General features: G+C 38.7%; 1 protein-coding gene across 2 annotated transcripts in view; it reads right to left on the bottom strand.

Annotated features, from left to right (window-relative positions):
• Positions 1-24559, bottom strand: part of KYNU (kynureninase) — a 318611-nt gene that overhangs the window by 146171 nt on the left and 147881 nt on the right. For both annotated transcript variants that reach the window (XM_053698265.1, XM_053698266.1), the window contains exon 7: positions 11171-11245. In XM_053698265.1, coding sequence (XP_053554240.1) covers positions 11171-11245 — 75 coding nt within the window. The remainder of the gene's footprint in view (positions 1-11170; positions 11246-24559) is intronic.

Here is a 24559-nt window from a genome sequence, read left to right as displayed (position 1 = left end):
CATGGTGGAGCAACAGTTTTAAACACAGGCTTGATCCTAGCTAAAGCCTGACAAAAAGCTTGAACGTCCGGAACTTCTGACAGACGTTTGTGTAAAAGAATGGACAGAGCTGAAATCTGTCCCTTTAAAGAACTAGCGGATAAACCCTTTTCTAAACCTTCTTGTAGAAAAGACAATATCCTAGGAATCCTAACCTTACTCCATGAGTAACTCTTGGATTCGCACCAATATAAGTATTTACGCCATATTTTATGGTAAATCTTTCTGGTAACAGGCTTCCTAGCCTGTATTAAGGTATCAATAACTGACTCAGAAAAACCACGTTTTGATAAAATCAAGCGTTCAATTTCCAAGCAGTCAGCTTCAGAGAAATTAGATTTTGATGTTTGAAGGGACCCTGGATCAGAAGGTCCTGTTTCAGAGGTAGAGACCAAGGTGGACAGGATGACATGTCCACTAGATCTGCATACCAAGTCCTGCGTGGCCATGCAGGCGCTATTAGAATCACTGATGCTCTCTCCTGTTTGATTCTGGCAATCAATCGAGTAAGCATCGGGAAGGGTGGAAACACATAAGCCATCCCGAAGGTCCAAGGTGCTGTCAAAGCATCTATCAGAACCGCTCCCGGATCCCTGGATCTGGACCCGTAACGAGGAAGCTTGGCGTTCTGTCGAGACGCCATGAGATCTATCTCTGGTTTGCCCCAACGTCGAAGTATTTGGGCAAAGACCTCCGGATGAAGTTCCCACTCCCCCGGATGAAAAGTCTGACGACTTAGGAAATCCGCCTCCCAGTTCTCCACTCCCGGGATGCGGATTGCTGACAGGTGGCAAGAGTGAGACTCTGCCCAGCGAATTATCTTTGATACTTCCATCATTGCTAGGGAGCTTCTTGTCCCTCCCTGATGGTTGATGTAAGCTACAGTCGTGATGTTGTCCGACTGAAACCTGATGAACCCCCGAGTTGTTAACTGGGGCCAAGCCAGAAGGGCATTGAGAACTGCTCTCAATTCCAGAATGTTTATTGGCAGGAGACTCTCCTCCTGATTCCATTGTCCCTGAGCCTTCAGAGAATTCCAGACAGCGCCCCAACCTAGTAGGTTGGCGTCTGTTGTTACAATTGTCCAGTCTGGCCTGCTGAATGGCATCCCCCTGGACAGATGTGGCCGAGAAAGCCACCATAGAAGAGAATTTCTGGTCTCTTGATCCAGATTCAGAGTAGGGGACAAGTCTGAGTAATCCCCATTCCACTGACTTAGCATGCACAATTGCAGCGGTCTGAGATGTAGGCGTGCAAAGGGTACTATGTCCATTGCCGCTACCATTAAGCCGATCACCTCCATGCATTGAGCTACTGACGGGTGTTGAATGGAATGAAGGACACGGCATGCATTTTGAAGCTTTGTTAACCTGTCTTCTGTCAGGTAAATCTTCATTTCTACAGAATCTATAAGAGTCCCCAAGAAGGGAACTCTTGTGAGTGGAAAGAGAGAACTCTTCTTTTCGTTCACCTTCCATCCATGCGACCTTAGAAATGCCAGTACTAACTCTGTATGAGACTTGGCAGTTTGAAAGCTTGAAGCTTGTATCAGAATGTCGTCTAGGTACGGAGCTACCGAAATTCCTTGCGGTCTTAGTACCGCCAGAAGAGCACCCAGAACCTTCGTGAAGATTCTTGGAGCCGTAGCCAATCCGAATGGAAGAGCTACAAACTGGTAATGCCTGTCTAGGAAGGCAAACCTTAGATACCGGTAATGATCTTTGTGAATCGGTATGTGAAGGTAAGCATCCTTTAAATCCACTGTGGTCATGTACTGACCCTTTTGGATCATGGGTAAGATTGTCCGAATAGTTTCCATTTTGAACGATGGAACTCTTAGGAATTTGTTTAGGATCTTTAAATCCAAGATTGGCCTGAAAGTTCCCTCTTTTTTGGGAACCACAAACAGATTTGAGTAAAACCCTTGTCCTTGTTCCGACCGCGGAACCGGATGGATCACTCCCATTAGTAAAAGATCTTGTACACAGCGTAGAAACGCCTCTTTCTTTATTTGGTTTGTTGACAACCTTGACAGATGAAACCTCCCTTTTGGGGGAGAGGATTTGAAGTCCAGAAGGTATCCCTGAGATATGATCTCTAACGCCCAGGGATCCTGGACATCTCTTGCCCAAGCCTGGGCAAAGAGAGAAAGTCTGCTCCCCACTAGATCCGTTCCCGGATCGGGGGCCCTCAATTCATGCTGTCTTAGGGGCAGCAGCAGGTTTCCTGGCCTGCTTGCCCTTGTTCCAGGACTGGTTAGGTCTCCAGCCTTGTCTGTAGCGAGCAACAGCTCCTTCCTGTTTTGGTGCAGAGGAAGTTGATGCTGCTCCTGCTTTGAAATTCCGAAAGGAACGAAAATTAGACTGTCTAGCCTTAGGTTTGGCTCTGTCTTGAGGCAGGGCATGGCCTTTACCTCCTGTAATGTCAGCGATAATTTCTTTCAACCCGGGCCCGAATAAGGTCTGCCCTTTGAAAGGTATGTTAAGTAATTTAGATTTAGAAGTAACGTCAGCTGACCAGGATTTTAGCCACCGTGCTCTGCGTGCCTGAATGGCGAATCCGGAATTCTTAGCCGTAAGTTTAGTTAAATGTACTACGGCATCCGAAATAAATGAATTAGCTAGCTTAAGTGTCTTAAGTTTGTTTGAAATCTCATCTATAGTTATTGAGTCAAGAGTCTCTTCCAGGGACTCGGACCAAAAAGCGGCCGCGGCCGTGACAGACGCAATACATGCAAGGGGTTGCAATATAAAACCTTGTTGAACAAACATTTTCTTAAGGTAACCCTCTAATTTTTTATCCATTGGATCTGAAAAGGCACAGCTATCCTCCACCGGGATAGTGGTACGCTTAGCCAGAGTAGAAACCGCTCCCTCCACCTTAGGGACCGTCTGCCATAAGTCCCGTGTGGTGGCGTCTATTGGAAACATTTTTCTAAACACAGGAGGGGGGGAAAAGGGTACACCGGGCCTATCCCACTCCTTAGTAATTATCTCTGTAAGCCTCTTAGGTATAGGAAATACGTCAGTACTCGCCGGTACCGCATAGTATCTATCCAGCCTACATAATTTCTCTGGGATTGCAACGGTGTTACAATCATTTAGAGCTGCTAATACCTCCCCTAACAGTACACGGAGGTTTTCGAGTTTAAACTTAAAATTAGAAATGTCTGAATCCATTCTATTGGGATCAGAACCATCACCTGCTGATTGAAGCTCTCCGTCCTCATGTTCAGCATACTGTGACGCAGTATCAGACATGGCTCTATTATCAACAGCGCACTCTGTTCTCACCCCAGAGTGATCACGCTTACCTCTTAGTTCTGGTAATTTAGCCAAAACTTCAGTCATAACATTAGCCATATCCTGTAATGTGATTTGTAATGGCCGCCCTGATGTACTCGGCGCTACAATATCACGCACCTCCCGAGCGGGAGATGCAGGTACTGACACGTGAGGCGAGTTAGTCGGCATAACTCTCCCCTCGTTGTTTGGTGAAATATGTTCAATTTGTACAGATTGACTTTTATTTAAAGTAGCATCAATGCAATTAGTACATAAATTTCTATTGGGCTCCACTTTGGCTTTAGCACATATAGCACAGAGATATTCCTCTGAATCAGACATGTTTAACACACTAGCAAATAAACTAGCAACTTGGAAATACTTTTCAAAGTAATTTACAAATAATATGAAAACGTACTGTGCCTTTAAGAAGCACAGAAAAAAGTTATGACAGTTGAGAAATAATAAACTGAGAAACTATAACATCAAATCTTTTCCGGTAAAAACACAATTTTAGCAAAGGATTGCCCCCATTAGCAATGGATAACTAACCCTGATAGCAGAAAAAAAGTACAGAAATAAACGTTTTTTATCACAGTCAGCTACAATCTCACAGCTCTGCTGTGAGTGATTACCTCCCTCAAAATAAGTTTTGAAGACCCCTGAGCTCTGTAGAGACGAACCGGATCATGCAGGGAAGACAAGAGACTTCTGACTGAATTTTTTGATGCGTAGCAAAAGCGCCAAAATAGGCCCCTCCCCCTCACACACAACAGTGAGGGAGATCAGTAAACTGTGTTAAATTAAATAAAACGACTGCCAAGTGGAAAAAAACAGTGCCCAAAACATTTTTTTTTCACCCAGTACCTCAGAAAATTAAACGATTTAACATGCCAGCAAAAAACGTTTAACATCAAATAAATGAAATGACATTAGAAAGCCTGTTGCTAGTCACTGCAAATTAGGCTAAAGTCTTATGCATACAGTATTATCCCAGTGAAGTGCCATTCCCCAGAATACTGAAGTGTAAAATATACATACATGACAGCCTGATACCAGTTGCTACTACTGCATTTAAGGCTGAGCTTACATTATATCGGTATGGCAGAATTTTCTCAGTCAATTCCATTGTCAGAAAATAATATGCTGCTACATACCTCTTTGCAGATTAACCTGCCCGCTGTCCCCTGATCTGAAGTTTACCTCACTCCTCAGATGGCCGAGAACAGCAATATGATCTTAACTACGCCGGCTAAAATCATACAAAAAACTCAGGTAGATTCTTCTTCAAATTCTACCAGAGAAGGAACAACACACTCCGGTGCTGTTATAAAATAACAAACTTTTGATTAAAGGTATAAAACTAAGTATAATCACCACAGTCCTCTCACACATCCTATCTATTAGTTGGGTGCAAGAGAATGACTGGGTGTGACGTAGAGGGGAGGAGCTATATAGCAGCTCTGCTGGGTGAATCCTCTTGCACTTCCTGTTGGGGAGGAGTTAATATTAATCCCAGAAGTAATGATGACCCGTGGACTGACCACACTTAACATGAGAAAAATGTCTACCAGTTTTTAAGCCCTTTTTGAAGCCCTTTATTCTTTTATGTTTAACTAAGAAAATGGCTTACCGGTCCCCATGAGGGGAAATGACAGCCTTCCAGCATTACATGGTCTTGTTAGAAATATGGCTAGTCATACCTTAAGCAGAAAAGACTGCTAACTGTTTCCCCCAACTGAAGTTACTTCATCTCAACAGTCCTGTGTGGAAACAGCAATCGATTTTAGTTACTGTCTGCTAAAATCATCTTCCTCTTACAAACAGAAATCTTCATCCTTTTCTGTTTCAGAGTAAATAGTACATACCAGCACTATTTTAAAATAACAAACACTTGATAGAAGAATAAAACTACATTTAAACACCAAAAAACTCTAACCATCTCCGTGGAGATGTTGCCTGTGCAACAGCAAAGAGAATGACTGGGGTGGGCGGAGCCTAGGAGGGATCATGTGACCAGCTTTGCTGGGACTCTTTGCCATTTCCTGTTGGGGAAGAGAATATCCCACAAGTAAGGATGACGCCGTGGACCGGACACACCAATGTTGGAGAAATTAAATACATTAAATTAACAAAATACATTTATCTAAATTACAAAAAAAAAAATTACACCAAATAAAAAAAAATGATCAAAAATAAAAAAGGAATTACTCCTAATCTAATAGCCCTATCAAAATAAAAAAGCCCCCCCCCCAAAAAAATTAAAAAAAAACTAGCCTACACTAAACTGCCAATAGCCCTTAAAATGGCCTTTTGCAAAGCATTGCCCCAAAGAAATCAAACAACCCCCCAACAATAAAACCCACCACCCACAAAACCAAACCCCACAAATAAACCTAAGCTAAGCATTGCCCTGAAAAGGGTATTTGGATGGGCATTGCCCTTAAAAGGTCATTTAGCTCTTTTACATTGCCCAAAACCCTAAGCTAAAAATAAAACCCACCCAATAAACCTTTAAAAAACCTAACACTAACCCCCGATGATCCACTTACAGTTTTTGAAGACCGGACATCCATCCTCATCAAGGGGGCAAAAGTCTTCGTCAAAGCGGGGAGAAATCCTCATCGAAGCCAGCAGAAGTCTTCATCTAAGCAGAGAAGTCTTCATCCAGACGGCATCTTCTATCTTCATCCATCTAGCGGCAAGCGGGTCCATCTTCAAGACATCCGGTGAGGAGCATCCTCTTCTTCCTATAGCTGTTGAAGAATGAAGTTTCCCTTTAAATTACGTCATCCAAAATGGCGTCCCTTACATTCCGATTGGCTGATAGAATTCTATCAGCCAATAGGAATTAAGGGGGGAAAAATTCTATTGGCTGTTGTAATCAGCCAATAGGATTGAGCTTTCATCCTATGGGCTATTCCAATCAGCCAATAGAATGCAAGCTTAATCCTATTTAAAAAGGACTTTTTTAAAAATGCGATACTGATGTTGCGTGACGGCAAAAAAGTGTGCGGTACACCTATACCTGCAAGACTTGTAATAGCGGTGTTAGGGAAAAAGCAGCGTTATGAAGCATAACGCTGCTTTTTCACTCATCACTCCAAACTCGTAATCTAGCTGTGAGACTTTCAACTTTAATACCAAAGTAATTTACCATTAATAGAACAGGCTGCGCTAAAGCGGTGTTGTCTGTGCTAACCTATCACTGGTTACTGTGGACTTGTAATTTCAAGTTGCGCACTAATGTTAGCGCGGTCCATAGATACTGCTTATCGTGACCCCTGCTATCATTAATGCGCCACTTGTGTTTGGACCTAGAGAAAGGGAGATACAGAGGGAAGAAAATCTAAATCTCTCTTCTCTGGTGACTCTTCTGTACTGTGTGATCCCTCAGATCATTTTAGAAAGGCAATTTTTGGCTTGAGAGCTGTTTATCACATTATGCAGGTACCTGGGTGTAAAGGAGGGGCACATGCATTGCAATATCATACACAAAAAAGCCAGCAAAACAGTAGCAGACCTACTCAACAGAGGGTGTTGGTGCAAACATTTTTTTGAGCCCCCCAAAGGTTGCTCAGTAGTAAACAAAAATAATAATATACATGCTTTTCTCTATAATGATTTTGCACAGATCGATAATAGATAAATAGATCTGCGCACTAATAAAATGTTCCCATGCATTAGGATTGCACACATTCTGCACACACCTATGTATAGACTGGCTGCTATGGGTCCCCCCAGCACTTAGGCCCTGCCACTGCATCAGCTGCACCAATGGTAGTTCTGCCCATGCCCCAAAAAGAGAGAGTCAAAGAGAAAGAGGAAGATAAAGAGGGAGTTAATAAATGAAAAAGAGGGAGAGACAAAGAAAGAGACGCAGTAGTAAAATACAATATATTAGATCTTATTATTTTCAATCTATTTTACTTATTTAAGATGAGTATTAATATATCACATGTTTAAGTGATATAGCTTTTCCCATTCATTATTCAGCATTTCCTTGGATTTAAGAGGCATTTGTGGCCATGCTTATATTTTTGATAGCTTAGTGTTTGGTGTGAGTATATATATATTTTTTTAAAAAAAAGATGAATATTAATAAGGAGTATAGTTTTTGTTAGCCACCCAAAAAAGGGTAATTTTAGAGCAAAAAAAAAAAAAGATCCAAATTTTGTTAGAATCTTTCAGCTAGATTACGAGTTATGCACGCTATAGGGAAATTAACTAACGCAACTATAGCGCAACCATTACAAGTTTTCAAACGGCCGGCTTGTGCGTGCGATATTGTTGTGTTGAGCTCCATACCGCACAAAATACAAGTGCTGTTTTGACGTGCTAGTGCATGCTTCCCCCATAGACATCAATGGGGAGAGCGGGTTAGAAAAAAGCCTAACACCTGCGATCTCGGAATGAAAAGCTCTGTAACTCAGCCCCATTGATGTCTATGGGGAAAATAAAAGTTTAAACCTAATACCTGACATAAACCCTGAGTCTAAACACCCCTAATCTGCCGAGCCGACATGGCCGCCACCTACCTACAGTTATTAAACCCTAATCCCTAAAACCCTAAGTTAAACAGCTCTTTTACCTGAAATTGTTTTTACAAAGACCCACTAACATTACAAACCCCCAGCCCCCAAACCCAAAAAATAAAAAAAAATATCTAAAAAACCTAATCTACCCATTGCCCTGAAAAGGGCATTTGTATGGGCAATGCCCTTAAAAGGGCATTTAGCTCTTTTGCTGCCCAAACCCTAATCTAAAAATAAAACCCACCAAAAAAAACTTAAAAAACCCCTAACACTAACCCCTGACGATCCACTTACAGTTTTTGAGGTCCTGCTTGAACGATCTTTATCCAGGCGGCGAGAAGTCTTCATCCAGACGGCCTCTTCTATCTTCATCCAGGTGTCGAAGTCCTCATCCAGGCGGCGAGAAGTCTTCATCCAGACGGCCTCTTCTATCTTCATCCAGATGGCATCTTCTATCTTGAGACATCCGGCGCGGAGCATCCTATTCATACAGTCACCACTGCAAACTGAATCTTCAATGCAAGGGAGCCATTTCCAAATGGTGTCCCTTGCATTCCTATTGGCTGAAAAATTTGAATCAGCCAATAGGAATTAGAATTGCTAAAATCCTATTGGCTGTTCAAATCAGCCATTAAGATTTAAGCAGCTCTCATTCTATTTGATGATAAATCATTCAATAGAATGAGAGCTGCTTAAATCCTATTGCCCATACAAATGCCCATTTCAGAGCAATTGGTAGCTTAGTTTTTTGTTAGAGTTAGGTTTTTTTATTTCAGGGGGTTGGTTGGGTGGTGGGTTTTAATGTTGGGGGGTCTTTGTATTTTTTTACAGGTAAAAGAGCTGCTTAACATAGTGCAATGCCCTACAAAAGGCCCTCTTAAGGGCTATTGGTAGTTTATTGTAGGTTTTTTTTATTTTGGGTGGGCTTTTTTATTTTTATAAGGCTATTAGATTAGGTGTAATTTTTTTAGTGGTTTTTTTTTATTGTTTGTAATTTAGTCTTTTTTATTTTTTGTCATTTTTAGAGTAGCGTTGGGATTTTGTGTAGTTTAGCTTTATTTAATTGGTAGTTAGTTTAATTTCAGTTTAATAATTATATTAGTTTAATTGCTAGTTTAAACTTAGTTCTTTTAATTTGACATATAAGTTTTAATTTAATTTAAGATAGGGAAATTTTAATTTTAATATAAAGTTAGGGGGGCATTAGGTTTAGGGGTTACTAGTTTAATTTAGTTTATTGCGATGTTGGAGGGTTTTTGGTTTAGGGGTGGGGGGATTGCGGTCTAGGGGTTAATAGGTTTATGATAGTGGCGGAGGTGTAGGGCTTAAAAACTTTAGTACAGTGGGGGCGATGTGGGCGGATGGCAGATTAGGGGTTAATAATATTTAAATAGTGTTTGCTATGCGGGAGGTTGGCGGTTTAGGGGTTAATAATTTTATTATAGTGGTAACGATGTCAGGAAGCAGGAAATAATTATTTTTAGTGGCGGCAACGTCAGAGGCACCAGATTAGGGGTTAATAAGTTTAATATAGTATTTGCGATGCAGGAGGTCCTCGGTTTATGGGTTAATATGTAGTTTATGGGTGTTTAGTGCACTTTGTAGCAGTTTAGTTATGAGTTTTATGTTACAGTTTTGTAGCGTAAAACTCATAACTACTGCATTTAGATTGCGGAACGGATCTTGTCGGTATAGGCTAGATTGCAAGCTTTTTAGCCTGACCGCAAAACTTGTAATGGTATCGTTATGGAAGTCCCATGAAAAAACATATTTTTACGTGTGCAGGACTGACGTTGCGGTACAGACTAAAAGGCTTGCGGTACAGCTATACTGACAAGACTTGTAATGACTGCGGTGCTGTTTTAACGCTGAAATGGCCATTTTTTCAGTGTTAAAACACGAACGCACAACTCGTAATCTAGTTGTTAATTTGATAACAAATTCCCTTATCTTGCTTTGGCTCTCATTCTAAGCCAGGAGGTTTTTTCATGTATTTACTTATTTTGCTTCAACTTTTATGTCATCCCAATCCATCAGAAGCTCTTCAAAATACATAAGCCATTAAACAGGGTCATTAGCCATTCTTGTACAGGGTAAATATAAGAAAAACTATATTTAAAAAAAAAAAAAAATCAGATCCTTTTCACAAGGATTTTCTGTTGGGAACTGAACTGAGATGTGTGTGTGGGTACATGTTATTTGCATATTATTTAGTAGTTCTGACAACTATTAGGGGTCCTTCTACTTACGACTTTGTGCCACCCTAATATGGTTCTTTTTTAAATAAACAGTCATTTCATATTTTAGTTGATGTCAAATTTATTATGAAATTATGATTTCTGCAATATGTTGAACTTTTATTAAACTAGATAAAGATCTTGTTTGATAACAGGTAGGAGCCAAGCTAAGCCATTCAAAATAGGCTAAACAAATAGGTTATTTTAATGATTGGACCTCAATTTTGAAAGTCCATGTAAAACACTTGCTATTGTTTATCTATTGGATTTCAGTCAATGATAATGCTTTAATCAATTCTAAAATATATAATACAAAAACAAAATCTGGCACACTCTAGTGCTATACCCACCAGGATACTGCCAGGGCTTTCCTAAGAATTCTTCTTGAATTTGTCATGTTTAATTTTAAACTGCAATAATTTTGAAAACAAGTCAAAAATAATAGGAGGCTTAATTCTAAATTATACTACATAATTACATAAGTGTTTTCTAAAGTAATGTTAATCTAAAATAGAGTAAACTGTAGCATCCTGTGCCAGATATTTACTTTAAGCAATTTACTGTATGTGCTGAGGTGGAGGGGGCGGGGCAAAATGACCATTTGATGAGAGTAAAATCTGTAAATATTATTTTTGTATTATATACACTTCCTAATATCAGCACATATATTAATGCAACAACAATGATCAAATAACAACAGTCACTTTATTTAGAATTCTATCAAAAAGACATAAAGGGTTACTAAAAATATATATATATAAAACATATATATACTGTATCCAGCAATCATATACCCATCCATACACATTCATACAAAAAATCCCAAAAAATTGAAAATAAATAAATAGATACATTTTTTTTAAAAAATAACCGAAGGCATCCCACAGACTTTAAAAAAATCAAAACTGTCCCTCTTAAAAAGAAAAAATATATATTTGGAGAATTATCAAGACAAACCCAGCTGCAACAGTAAAATTACTCCTCTTAGGCAATAGCGTCCCAGACACAATAATTATTTTTATATTGTTTTTGGAGGAAGTATTACTTAAGAAATACAAAAAGTAATCATACAAACCTTTCGTGGTTGTACTAGTATCATAGCCTTTTCAACATCAAGACCGTGAAATCTAATTTGAGATTCAACAGCATACTAAAAAAAAAAAAAAAAGACTGTTCAGAAACAGACCAGGTTATTTATTAAATGTTTCAGTCACAGAATACTATCCATGGATACAGTTTAGTGTGCAGAAAATCATAGGCTGGAAAACAGAAATTGACCTTTTTATCCTATTCAAAATTAAAGGGACAGTCTACTATAAATTAAACTTTCATTATTCAGATAGGAATTTTAATTTTAATTAACTTTCCAATTTACTTTTATCATCAAATTTGCTTTTTTTTTCTCTTGGTATTGTTAGTTTAAACTAAACATAGGTAGGCTCAGATGCTACTTTCTAAGCCTTTGAGGGCTGCCTCTTATCACATGCTTTTTAAATCTCTTTTCAACACAAAGAGACAAAAATTACATGTGGGCCATATAGATAACACTGTGTTCAGGCACAGGGGGTTATTTAAGATTCAGCACAAAACAATGCTAAATTTAAGACAATAGATAATAAACAGTCATAGTCATGTGATCAGGGGGCTGGAAGAAGGTTCTTAGATACAAGGTAATCACAAAGGTAAAAAGTATATTAATATATCTGTGTTGGTTATGCAAAACTGGGGAATGAGTAATAAAGGGATTATCTATCTTTTAAAACAATAACAATTCTGTGGTAGACTGTCCCTTTAAGAAAGAACATTTAAAACATATCTTGTATAGGAGTTAATGGAAATATTTGTGGGTTATGTGAGAAAATGTTTTTTAGTGGTGCATTATGCTGATTAGCCTTGAAGCAACAACGACTGGACACACAGAAATGTGCATTTAAATGGAAAATAAAAACCGAGGGCCTGTCCATTCTGTCCATGCTCCAATAGATAAACTAATGCCCCAGTCTGTGATGCACCTCCTCCAGTTACATTGTTTAGCTAATCCCAGGATATATGTTTTTAAATTATTTCTTTATCACCATCCATGCACAAAGCCTTATGTGGCTGCCATTGCTATTGCCAGTCTCTATACCTTCACAAAAGGCTGCAGGAGGCTTTGTTCCATAGACTAGGGATGCAGCCTTAGAAGCAGAGTGGTAGCTTATTGAGCTAGACTGGAGGGAGGTTTTCATCATGGCTTTGTGTGTTAATATGTTTTCACAATTCATTTACCTTTTCCTTCATCCTCTCTATTTCTCTCTTACTTCATGCCATTGTGTCTCCCTCACACATCCTTGCTTCCTTCTTATCATCTTCCTTTATTTTCCTCCTCCAAGCTATATCTCACTCCATCTTAACATTGTTATTTTTTACATCCTTCCTTTAAAACGCTCTGACCTTCTTATGTTTCTTTTCTCCTGCTTTCTTTCCAACTTCTATTTTTTATTTTGCCTTCTTTACCATGCTAACTCTTTATGGCATTTTCTTTGTTTCCTCTCCTGCTCACTATTCTGTTTCCTCTTTCTTTGTCTCATTCTCCCTTTATCTCCATTATCCCACCTAGTGCAACAGTTTGACATGTCTGAGTGTCTGCATCTGATGAGGATGTGACAAGAAATAAGAGTGTATGTTTGGTAGTGAACATGGATATGACCCTGCTTGAGTTTGAGAATGGCAGTCTAATAAGGCTTTGTATGGTAGTAAGTGTAAATGTATTAGTGAGTATGGTAATACAAGTGCCTGAGTGTTTTTATAAGAAACAAGATCATTTTAGTTTAATGGGGCAGTCTACTTGAACATTTTTATTGTTTATTACCCATTCCCAGTTGCATAACCAACACTGTTATATTAATACGTTTTTTACCTCTATAATTATCTTGTATCTAACTTAGCCTCTGCTGACTGCTCCTTATCTCAGTTCTTTTGACAGACTTGCATTTTAGCCAATCAGTGCTGACTTAGAGCGATAACTTTTTACTTTCAACTTGTAATACCAGCTCAAAGGTAATATAGTGCTATTGATTTACCTTGATTGGTGTTTGTGTTCAACAGCGCTAAAAGTTTTGCATTCCCTTTCTAATCTAGTCCATTAAAGGGCAGATTTAAAAAAGAGAATTCCAGTTTTTCTAGTGATTTAGTTATTCAATCAAGCCTATTAATTAAGCTTAAACAACTCTTTATTCTATAGAGAAAAGAGTCTATAAAATAACTTAAAATTAGAGAGTAGAAAGAGTTTGTTAGTGAAGCTGCCTTACTGAATGTGCTTACCTCTGACATTTGGCAGATTCTCCATACTCTCTCATTTTAATTCCTATGATATTCTATAACTAACTAAATACTCACCAATCCTATTCTGGATTCCTATTAATCAGTAACAAATCTGCATAGCATAATGATTAATTAGAGGTCCTGGAGATACTTCCTGTTTTAGTTTAAAAGACAAATTTAGTATGACTGCTTCAGATAGGTTTGTAATTTTGGCCCAAAATCTTTAAAGTGCTTTAAGTTTTTGCTACATCTGGGAGCAGCTAGTCCTAAAACGCTTCAAAGATTCTGTCCCAAAATCGCAGAATCCGCACTTTCCAGGTCCGTTATGAAAAGGGACTACATTTTGCACATGGTGTTAAGCTGTTTAACTCAATAGCAGTAGTTTAACATGTTAAACAAAAGTAATACTAATTATAGTACATATATTTGTCTTTAAGTTTACACTGTTGTGATTATCATACAACTTCACCCCCATTGCAACTGTGGAACCTGTATATGTAAAGGGTTTAAAGGAAAAAAACTATTGTGATAGTAAAATGCTGATGCAGACTTTGCGGGGTAAACACATAAAGACAATTAGTAGTATCATAGTACAGTATAATGCTTTACTGAATCAAAGCATTCCTTTAATACATTTATGAGAAAATGTGATCTTTGAAGAATAGGAACAAACCAAGATATTTATGAGCATACACTTCTCACAAGAGAACCTGCACGCCGTATTTAACAAGCAGCAGTCATCAGACCTCTGCTGCCCTACACTTTCGCCACCTCTTAGGTGGTGAATTTTTTTCTAAGTCCGACTAGGGAGATTGACAGCTCATGCCCACGTGTGATTGGCTGTGCGCAGGCGGGATTTCACGCGAGCACAAAATAGCACTCGTGTGCAATGCTGAATTCTGCCAGGGGAATTCAGCCCGCCAGAGACGAGCTGCGACAGACAGGGGCATGTATGTGCACCCCTGTCTGCCTCAGCTTGATAAATCACCCCCTTAATATCCCAAACAAGGGAAGTAACTACAATCCAAAAAAACAATCACCAACCAACATTCAGAGTCACAACAAAATAATTACTAAATTAAATGTATCTTTTAATCAATTATGTTAAAAATAAGTAGGTTACAACAAACAACTTGTCCAAGAAACCAGATCAATGCGGACCGTACTTCAACATCTATATGTCCAAATCGCAATATATTTACTCAACCATCACTGCATATGCATCTTTCTAGGGAACATTTCCCTACACAAATTATGTTTGTGTTAAATCTTAAACAAATGAGGAATATACAGTGGCTTTATCACTAATAATGCATTATTCAGTGATATCTGTATAGAATAGAACTCTCATAATGCAGACATCCCAACTCTCCCGGAAGGTCCGGGAGTCTCCCGCATTAAAATACCGGCTCCCTGACACCTGCAAAGGAAACACAATCTCCCGGAAATAGCGGTACCAGAGAAAATCAAATGTGTGCCTGCACTTTTCATTTCTACCTCTAGGTGCCACTGTTCCGTTATAGCTCAATGTAAATAGTTACTGCGTTCCTCTCTAGACTTTTTCCCTCCTTCCTAATCTCTACTCTAGTGCAGTGTGAGACAGCAGCAGACCTGATATATATAGGTGAGATGTGCAGATTCCCATACCTCTATATTGTGCAGGCTCCCATACCTCTCTATTGTGCAGGCTCCCATACCTCTCTATTGTGCAGGCTTCCATACCTCTCTTTTGTGCAGGCTTCCATACTGTGCAGGCTCCTATACCTCTCTATTGTGCAGGCTCCCATACCTCTATATTTGGCAGGCTTGTGCAGGCTTCCATACCTCTATATTGTGCAGGCTTCCATACCACTCTATTGTGCAGGCTTCCATACCTCTCTATTGTGCAGGTTCCCATACCTCTCTATTGTGCAGGCTCCCATACCTCTATATTGTGCAGGCACCCATACCTCTATATTGTGCAGGCTCCCATACTCTTAAGAGGTCAGGTGGCCGTGGAGCAACCTATGCCTGTAACAGAGGGGAGGGTGTCTTGTAATGGTGAGAGAAAGGTAATCTAAAAAATGATTTTTTCTAGTTCAGTTTTGCAATTTCTGCCATGAGCTGTACAAAATGTGGATAACATTATATATTTATATATAAATATATATATATATATATATATATATTATACATATATTATATATTAAAATAAATATATATATATATATATATATATATATATATATATATATACTGTATATATATATATATATATATATATATATATATATATATATATAATTTGGTCAGGTAACAATTTAAAGGGACATTAAACCACTTTTTTTTGGGGGGGGGGGCGGGGGGTTGCGCAGTCACCGGTGAAGCCACCTCCCTGAAATGAGTTTTTGCAGGTTGGGATGTCTGCCTGATGCATAACATGTATGGAGTACATCATAACTAGTTACAACTACTTGGCCCATTCCCCTTGTATGTCTCGCTTTATTCCTATTCTTCAAGGATCATATTTTCTCATCAATCTGTTTTGAGACCCCCACTTTTGTACAGAAGGGATGTTTAAAAATGTTAGTAGTTGCTAAGTGGGAATATGTTTAGTAATGACTAGTAAGTTTGTTTCCTGGCCCCAAATAATATTATTAGCTCTTTTAATAAATTGTCTCTAACAGATATAAGAAAACTTCAAACAGTCCTAACTAATGATTTTGATGAACACATTTGATCAGCACATTTCATATCATACAAAATAAAACTGTGTATTTTAAAAATAATGTACCTAAATGTAATTATTTTGGACAATATAAAAGCTCTGAATGATATTATGAATTAACAATACATTTCATTTTGGACTATATTGTACAGGAATGTATGTGTTTCTCTCATGATATAATAGAAGGAATTATTGTAATTGATATTTAAAGCCTTTAGGGGAGCACTTCCCTTTAAAGATTCCTGTATTGCCCCGTGCAGACTGGAATGATGCTACAGCTGCAGCTAACAGTAACTTTAATAAATCTAGGCCAGTGAGTTTGCACCCATGTGACACGTAGTTTTGGCTCACACCTGCACATTCCTATCTGATGTGAAGGCTTAATTAATCCTCAGAGTATCCTTATGCATATCAAAGACATTTTGAGGTTCTTTTCTGTATTATCTACTACCTGCTCTGTTCCACAGTGTTTTAAATTATTTTAATTAATTCTGAATCTTCTTTCTTACAACTTTAAACCAATACACAATGCTCTGAAATATCTCTTTTTAAAACAACACACCCTTTCAGAATTCTATAAAATAATTTTATACTTTTCAACCATTAATTCACATCACTGCATGTCTCTTATCAGCAATTAGTATTAACAGATGAAAGCGACTCAAAATGCGTAAATAGGTACATTGTGATTTTTCAACATAAATCCAGGTCAAGGATCAAATATTGTACTGTAAGGAATTGCAAAGAAACCAGTATGGCGTGCGGATTAAATGGGGTTTGCAGCTGTCATTTATCACATTCTATGTTTCTTTTAAATGCTGCAAGGAACAACATTCAATATCAGTTATGGAAATTAATGAGTTCAGCTCTACTCTGTGATTTTAACAAGTTAGAAGGGATTGCTGGAATTATCCGAGCATGACCTTGAATGACAGCTAATGTGCGATCTTATTCTAAAGACTAAGCCTTGACTGACTGGTATACGTGCTACACAAGCGGTATTCATGCACATATCTGTCATTTTATAGAAACCAGGCATCAGAAATTTGACTACATCTTACAATTTATATATGGCAATTAGTAAAGTTTACAGAGCACATATAAATTAAGTGTTGTCATTGTTTGATTTTATCTTTAATGCAAAATAATTATATAACAAAAACGTAAATATTATTTAGCTATATCTAGCTATGTAAACATGGCAACACACACAATATAAATACAAAATCATGTACTAGCGAGCATCCAGACAGTAAATTTGATAATAGTAGTAAATTGGAAACTTTTTATTTTGTTTGTTAATTGTTTTCTCTAAATCATAACAGTTTAATTTTAACGTACATGCTCCACGTCATATTCTTTGTAGCAAATGTATAACTCTCTTATGGTTGTCATAATATAAAAAAAAAAGTAAAACTTTTGCACGCGAGCAAAACCTGATGCACATTAACTAAAAGACTTATCGCAACTGCTCAAACTTCTCCCCATAGACTTCAATGGAGAGAGGAGGTGAAAAACCTTGAGTGCTAATTCGAAAGGAATTAATATTTCCCATTCCATACATACAATGTTATTTTTATATTTTGTGTGTATATATATATATATATATATATATATATATATATATATATATATATATATATATATATACATATTTCTCCCCATAGACTTCAATGGAGAGAGGAGGTGAAAAACCGTGAGTGCTAATTCGAAAGGAATTAATATTTCCCATTCCATACATACAATGTTATTTTTATATTTTGTGTATATATATATATATATATATATATATATATATACATATATGTATAGATATATATAGAAATATATATTTAAAAAAAAAAGAACTTAGTGTACATGAGGAATTCGTAATCTCAAGGCAAATTATATAAATATTACATATTAAATATTGAGAAAAAAATAATGTTTGTTAATAATTATTATAGTTACTGCAATATATATATATATATATATATATATATATATATATATATATATATATATATATATAAAATAAAATAGAATAAAGCACTCACTGGTATTATCAATTTTATTATTTAAATCCTCATAGCACCCTGGCATTTGACTTCATGTTTGTGGGAGTACACTTATCCTATTGCCTATATATATATTTATACATATATATATATATATTCAGGTCTAAGGAAGGGGTGAGATCCCCTAAAATGTCACAAATAATTTAAATAAATAATGTTGCAAATAATTTTCTCATGTAATAAATCGCTTTATAAATCCAGAGAGTGGTAACCATTGTGGGCCAACTGCCCGGGTGCAATGATACAGAGCTATACTTGAACAAAAGATTGCACTCACAGGACTTTTTCAAAATAATCAAATCACTTTAATGGAAAAGTTTCGGGGATTATATCCCCTTCATCAGCATGACATATGTGAAAAAAACCACTCAATATATAGTGAGATAACAAAATCAAATCTAATACCTGTCTATCGTGTCTGTGGCGCAAAACAATAGTGCTGGAATGCATATTTGCGTTCAACTGTCCTGTGTAACCGGAAGTGTGTTTACATCACTTCCGGGTGGGTGTCATACAATGTGTATATCATATAATTTCTCAATCATCAAACATAAAAAGAAAAAATAGCCTGTACCTTGGCTTCATACTTGTGTATAACTAATTGTAGTGGTGAGTCTATTTTCCCAAAAGATTCTGTGTATTATCTGGTATGTTACGTTATTTGTTTACCGTAACCATGGAAACCCACTATCGGTTATATTCTTCAGCCCGACCCACCTGTGGCCAACTGCCTGGGTGCAATGATACAGAGCTATACTTGAACAAAAGATTGCACTCACAGGACTTTTTCCAAATAAGCAAATCACTTTAATGGAAAATTTTCGGAGATGATATCCCTTTCATCAGCATGACATATGTGAAAATAAACACTCAATATATAGTGAGAATACAAAATCAAATCTAATACCTGCTTATCGTGTCTGTGGCGCCAAACAATAGTGCTGGAACTCATATTTGCATTCCACTGTCCCATGTAACCGGAAGTGTGTTTACATCACTTCCGGGTGTGTGTCATACAACGTGTATATCATATAATTTCTCAATCATCAAACATAAAAAGAAAAAAAGAAAAAATAGCCTGTACCTTGGCTTCATACTTGTGTATAATTAATTGTAACCATGGAAACCCACTATCGGTTATATTGTGGCAACGTGAATCTGTGCATCTATGTTAATCATGTTGCCTACCTCTCAACTATGTGAACAGGTGGTGAACACTAATGTACCATTTCATTTCATGGCATATTATAGGGTGCAACCTCCGTGTTGTACTGCTTGTTGAAGTGTCACCATGGTAACCAACTGCCGTATCCTATGGCAAAGTGCCTTGTGTTTATATTCAAGTTATCTGTTACTCCAAATAATGTGAATCAATCCTTCTTATACACTTCCTATCTATATATTCCTATACCATTAATCTCATGGTAATTATTTAGGAAACAATATAACAGTATTGTATCCTATTATGCACCACTCATCATGTTGTTTCAAAGCTAGTGAGTAGTGAAACCAGCGTTACTTGTCAGTAATTGCTGGCACCGCGATGGGGTCTTCTATGGCCCCATCCTACGCAAATATTTTCATGTCGCATTTCAAAACCACCATCTGTGGGGTAATTGTGGCGAGTCTATTATCTTCTATCGAAGATATATAGACGATGTATTTTTGATCTGGCGTGGGGGTCAGCAGAATCTCCAGGAGTGGTTCCACACTATCAATAGCAGTGACACAACTGTTTAAAATGACCCAAAATGAGCAGGAGATACAAATTTTAGACCTCAGTATCTTTAAGGATGATCATACTTTGGGCACAATGCTATATAGCAAGCCCACAGATAGGAACTCAATCCTGAGGGCAGATAGCTGCCACCCACCTTCACTCCTTAAAGGTATAGTCAGGTCACAAATGATCAGGACAGTACAAAACAATTCCAACAAACAAACAGGGATCTCCCAGTTGTCCGGAGTGAGGGATAAATTCCTTCAAAGGGGGTACTGACCATGTTTGGTAGATGGCGTTCTGGAGGAGGTTTCACGTCTTACCCAAGCTGACTTGATTACTGAGAAACCTAAGGAAATAGCCAAAAATAAGTTGATCATGGATACAACATTCACACAGAATACCACAAAGACTGGCCAAATACAGTGGACACATTGGCCAGTTGTAGCATCCAACCCAAAATTACATTTTATCAAGGACTTGGACCTTATCGTGGGGTACCGAAGAGGAACTAACCAGAGGGATATGCTGGTCAGAACAGACCCTAAACAAAGCTATACTATCAAAACCAAGGTGAATATAAAAGGATCCTATAGATTCCTGGGCTGTATTAGGTGCAATGGGCTAATCAGCACCAAAACGTTTCACCATCCCCATACTAACCAGAATAACACCATCAGGCACTCATTTACCTGCATCACCATGCATGTCGTATATTTACTGTTTTGCCCATGTTCCAGTTCTATGTTGGTAAAACTATAGGAACAACAATGAGGTAAACAAATATAAAAACAGCGCCAACATTCAAAAGATACAAACTCCCAAAATGAGATCCCTAAAAACTCAATAGAAATAGCTACTGTATATATAGAAAGAGGGAGCACCAACCATATATTGATTATGTTCTTTTTTGAGGGCTAACCTATACTGTTTTTATATATATAGGGTACCCTAATATGTATGTATGTTAATAAATGTATTTTTAATCACATTATTATATATTGATACTTTAGCCTATGGTTGGCACTCCATCTTTCTATATATATTTATATAAAACTTTAGGAACACTAAGGGAACGCATGGCAAATCATAGACGCGCAATTTGTCTGGCCATAGAAAAGGGCGAATCGGACCAGCTGGTAGCGAGACACTGTGCAGCTAGACAACATACAGTATCATCCATTCAATAAATTCTGATTGACCATGTCCCCAGTCTGGACAGGGGTGGAGACAGGAATAAGACACTCCTGATGCGTGAGTGTGGCACACACCAGGAGTGCAATCCCATGTCGCTGGGACTCTGCCAGGAATAGGTTACAGTGGTCTAGCTATGTGGGGCCTCTGTCTCCTTGAGTACCAGCAGCATGCAACACCTGGAACATCATGTATCCCGGGGGTTCCATGGAAGTCCATGCAACCATGGGGGGTCACTCAACAATCCACACTCCTAATCAGCACTAAAATATATATATATAGACTCTTCTGTTGATCTGATTAGGGTACTACAAACCAGGAGTGCATATGGTCACTCAACGACTGTACCCATGTATGAACATAAATTGTTAACTCTTAAGCTATGTATAAATGTGTATGTATTCCGGTACAGGCCGGGTCATATATTGCTCCATAAATGCATTAATATGTCATGTTGTGAATAGGGGCACGCATATCAGGTTCCCTAGATAATACATGGGATGATAAATGATATGTGGCACAGTTGTACATAATGCCTAACATCGATGTAATGTGAGGTCAGGAAATAAAAAATACTTACTTTTATTTTTAATAGACAAACATTTCCATGCATAGAAACATAACTGTAACTTTCCATCTAGGACGGTATACAGTATAGTCCTTTAGTGTATTTTGTCTTTTAGTGTAAACCATATTTTTAACTTTTGATTTTTAATTTTTTATCTTTATTACTTTGTGTATAGCAATAGATGTGGGCAAGAAATAGGACTCACAAATATTATTTTAGGATTTAACCACACTGACAAGTAAGGCTGGTTTCACTATTCACTAGCTTTGAACAAACAGGGTGAGTGGTGCGTAATAGGATACAATACTGTTATATTGTGTTCTAAATATAATTACCATGAGATTAATGGTATAGGACTATATAGATACGAAGTGTATACGAAGAATTGATTCACATTATTTGGAGCAACAGATAACTTGAATATAAGCACAAGGCACGTTGCCATAGGATACGGCAGTTGGTTACCATGGTGACACTTCAACAAGCAGTACATCATGGAGGTTGCACCCTATAATATGCAACAAAATTAAATGGTACATTGGTGTTCACCACCTGTTCACATAGTTGAGAGGTAGGCAACATGATTCACATAGATATAATCACAATATAACCGATAGTGGGTTTCCATGGTTAAGGGTAAACAAATAACGTAACATACCAAATAATACACAGAATCTTATGGGAAAATAGAATCACCACTACAATTAGTTATACACAAGTATGAAGCCAAGGTACAGGCTATTTTTTCTTTTTTTTCTTTTTATGTTTGACGATTAAGAAATTATATGATATACACGTTGTATGACACACACCCGGAAGTGATGTAAACACACTTCCGGTTACACAGGACAGTGGAACGCAAATATGCGTTCCAGAACTATTGCTTGGCGCCACAGACACGATAGGCAGGTATGAAATGAGATTTTGTATTCTCACTATATATTAAGTGTTTTTTTCACATAAGTCATGCTGATGAAGGGATATCATCCCCGAAAACGTTCCATTAAAGTGCTTTGATTATTTGGAAAAAGTCCTGTGTGTGCAATCTTTTTCGCTCTCTCTCCCCCCTCTCTTTTGCGCTCTCACTCTCCCCTCTCTTTTGCTCTCTCTACATTTTTTGCTCTCTCTCTCCATCCCTCTCTTTTGCTCTTTCTCTCCATCCCTCTTGTGACGGATACCCCGGCTACCTCGACTGGGTAGCTCCGCCAAATGGGTCCTACTTTCTCCCTGCCGACTGCAGCTATGTAGCTGGCAAGTGACCACAGTCTGTAGCCACCCTTGATGCCCGACAGCACCAGTACTCAGTGTTCCACCCTATGGCAGACTCCAGCTACCCCGACTGGGTAGCTCTGACAGAGGGTCCTTCCTTTGCCTGGAACAGGCTGCTATGTAGCCCAGGAAAGTGATTCTAGCAGGAGCCCACCTAAATGACTAGACAGACAAGCATTCAGGTGAAATAAGAACTGCCTTTATTGGGACAAACACACATCTTTTATACACACACACATCTTGATAAAACAAGGAGACAATGCCACAGTTTTCCCGCCATTCCCGCCCCTCCAGACTGACCGGTGCCTCCATAGCAACCATAGTCCGACAGAATCCCAGGACACAGTGGTGATGGTTTTGGGGTGATACCAGGGAAGTTGCAGCACTTCCAGGATGTCATTTGAAATTGCTCGGTCCCCAGATGCTGCAATCCAAAAAGTGGCGTGATTTCTTATTGGAGACCAGAGATACAACCTGTTGAAGTTATGGGGGTAGGGGTGTCCAAAACCCCCAGTTCCCAAAGCAGCTCCCCTCTGGTACTTCCCCCACCTCTTGTCCTCCCTAGGGGCTACTAATCCCCAAAAGAGCAGAGCTCTGGGGCACATGGTTGCTGGAGCGACCAGGGGTAAAGTTAGCGGGTGTCCTGCTGTCCTGTGGCCGACCGGGAGTTCCAGGAGCCCGGACAGACTGAGCGGGGCTAGGCGGATGTCTGTGGTGAGGCGGCCGACCGGGAGTTCCAGGGGCCCGGCCAGCCTAGGAGGGTTTTCCTAGTCATACACCAACTTTTCACAAGACAAGCAAACCAAAGATTCAAGGGATTGTGGTTGCTCTGAGGAGCCCAAAACCACTGAGAAACAGGGGTGAGGTTGTAGGGGGTGGGGGATAGCCTTAGCTGTCTGGTATCTGTGACACCTCTCTTTTGCTCTGTCTTTCTCCTTTTTTTTTGCTCTCTCTCCCCCACTCTCTTTTGCTCTTTCTCTCCATCCCTCTCTTTTGCTCTCTCTCTCCCCCTCTCTTTTGCTCTCTCTCTCTCCCCTCTATTTTGCTCTGTCTCTCTCCCCTCTCTTTTGCTCTCTCTCCATCCCTCTCTTTTGATCTCTCTCTTCCACTCTCTATTGCTCTCTCTCCCCCCTCTTTTGCTCTTTCCCCTCTATTTTGCTCTATTCCCCCCCCTCTCTTCTGCACTTTCCCCTCTCTTCTGCTTTTCCCACTCTATTTAGCTCTTTCCTATCTCTTTTTGTCTCTCCCCCCTCTTCCTATTTCTCTCCCCTTTCTGCACCGCACTAAGCCATTCACCCGCCATGCCCACGGTCACGGCCACATTCCCGCCCAGCCACGCCCACACTCCCACCAACCATGCCCATGTGCCCACCCCACCACGCCCACTTTCGCCGCAACAGCATGTCAGGTAAGGCTAGGTGTGTTTGTCCTCGAGCTGTCTCTACTGCGAATGACAAGCTTTGGACAAACAAACTTGGCCTTTTATATAATAGGATATATATATATATATACTGTACATATACAGTATATATATATATATATATATATATATATATATATATATATATATACTGTATATTTATACAGTGGGGCAAAAAAGTATTTAGTCAGCCACCAATTGTGCAAGTTCTCCCACTTAAGAAGAT

This window comes from Bombina bombina, chromosome 1 (genome assembly GCF_027579735.1).
Source record: "Bombina bombina isolate aBomBom1 chromosome 1, aBomBom1.pri, whole genome shotgun sequence".
Lineage (NCBI taxonomy): Eukaryota > Metazoa > Chordata > Amphibia > Anura > Bombinatoridae > Bombina > Bombina bombina.
Note: the sequence above shows the minus strand (reverse complement) of the source record. Positions and strands in the feature narration are given on the sequence as shown.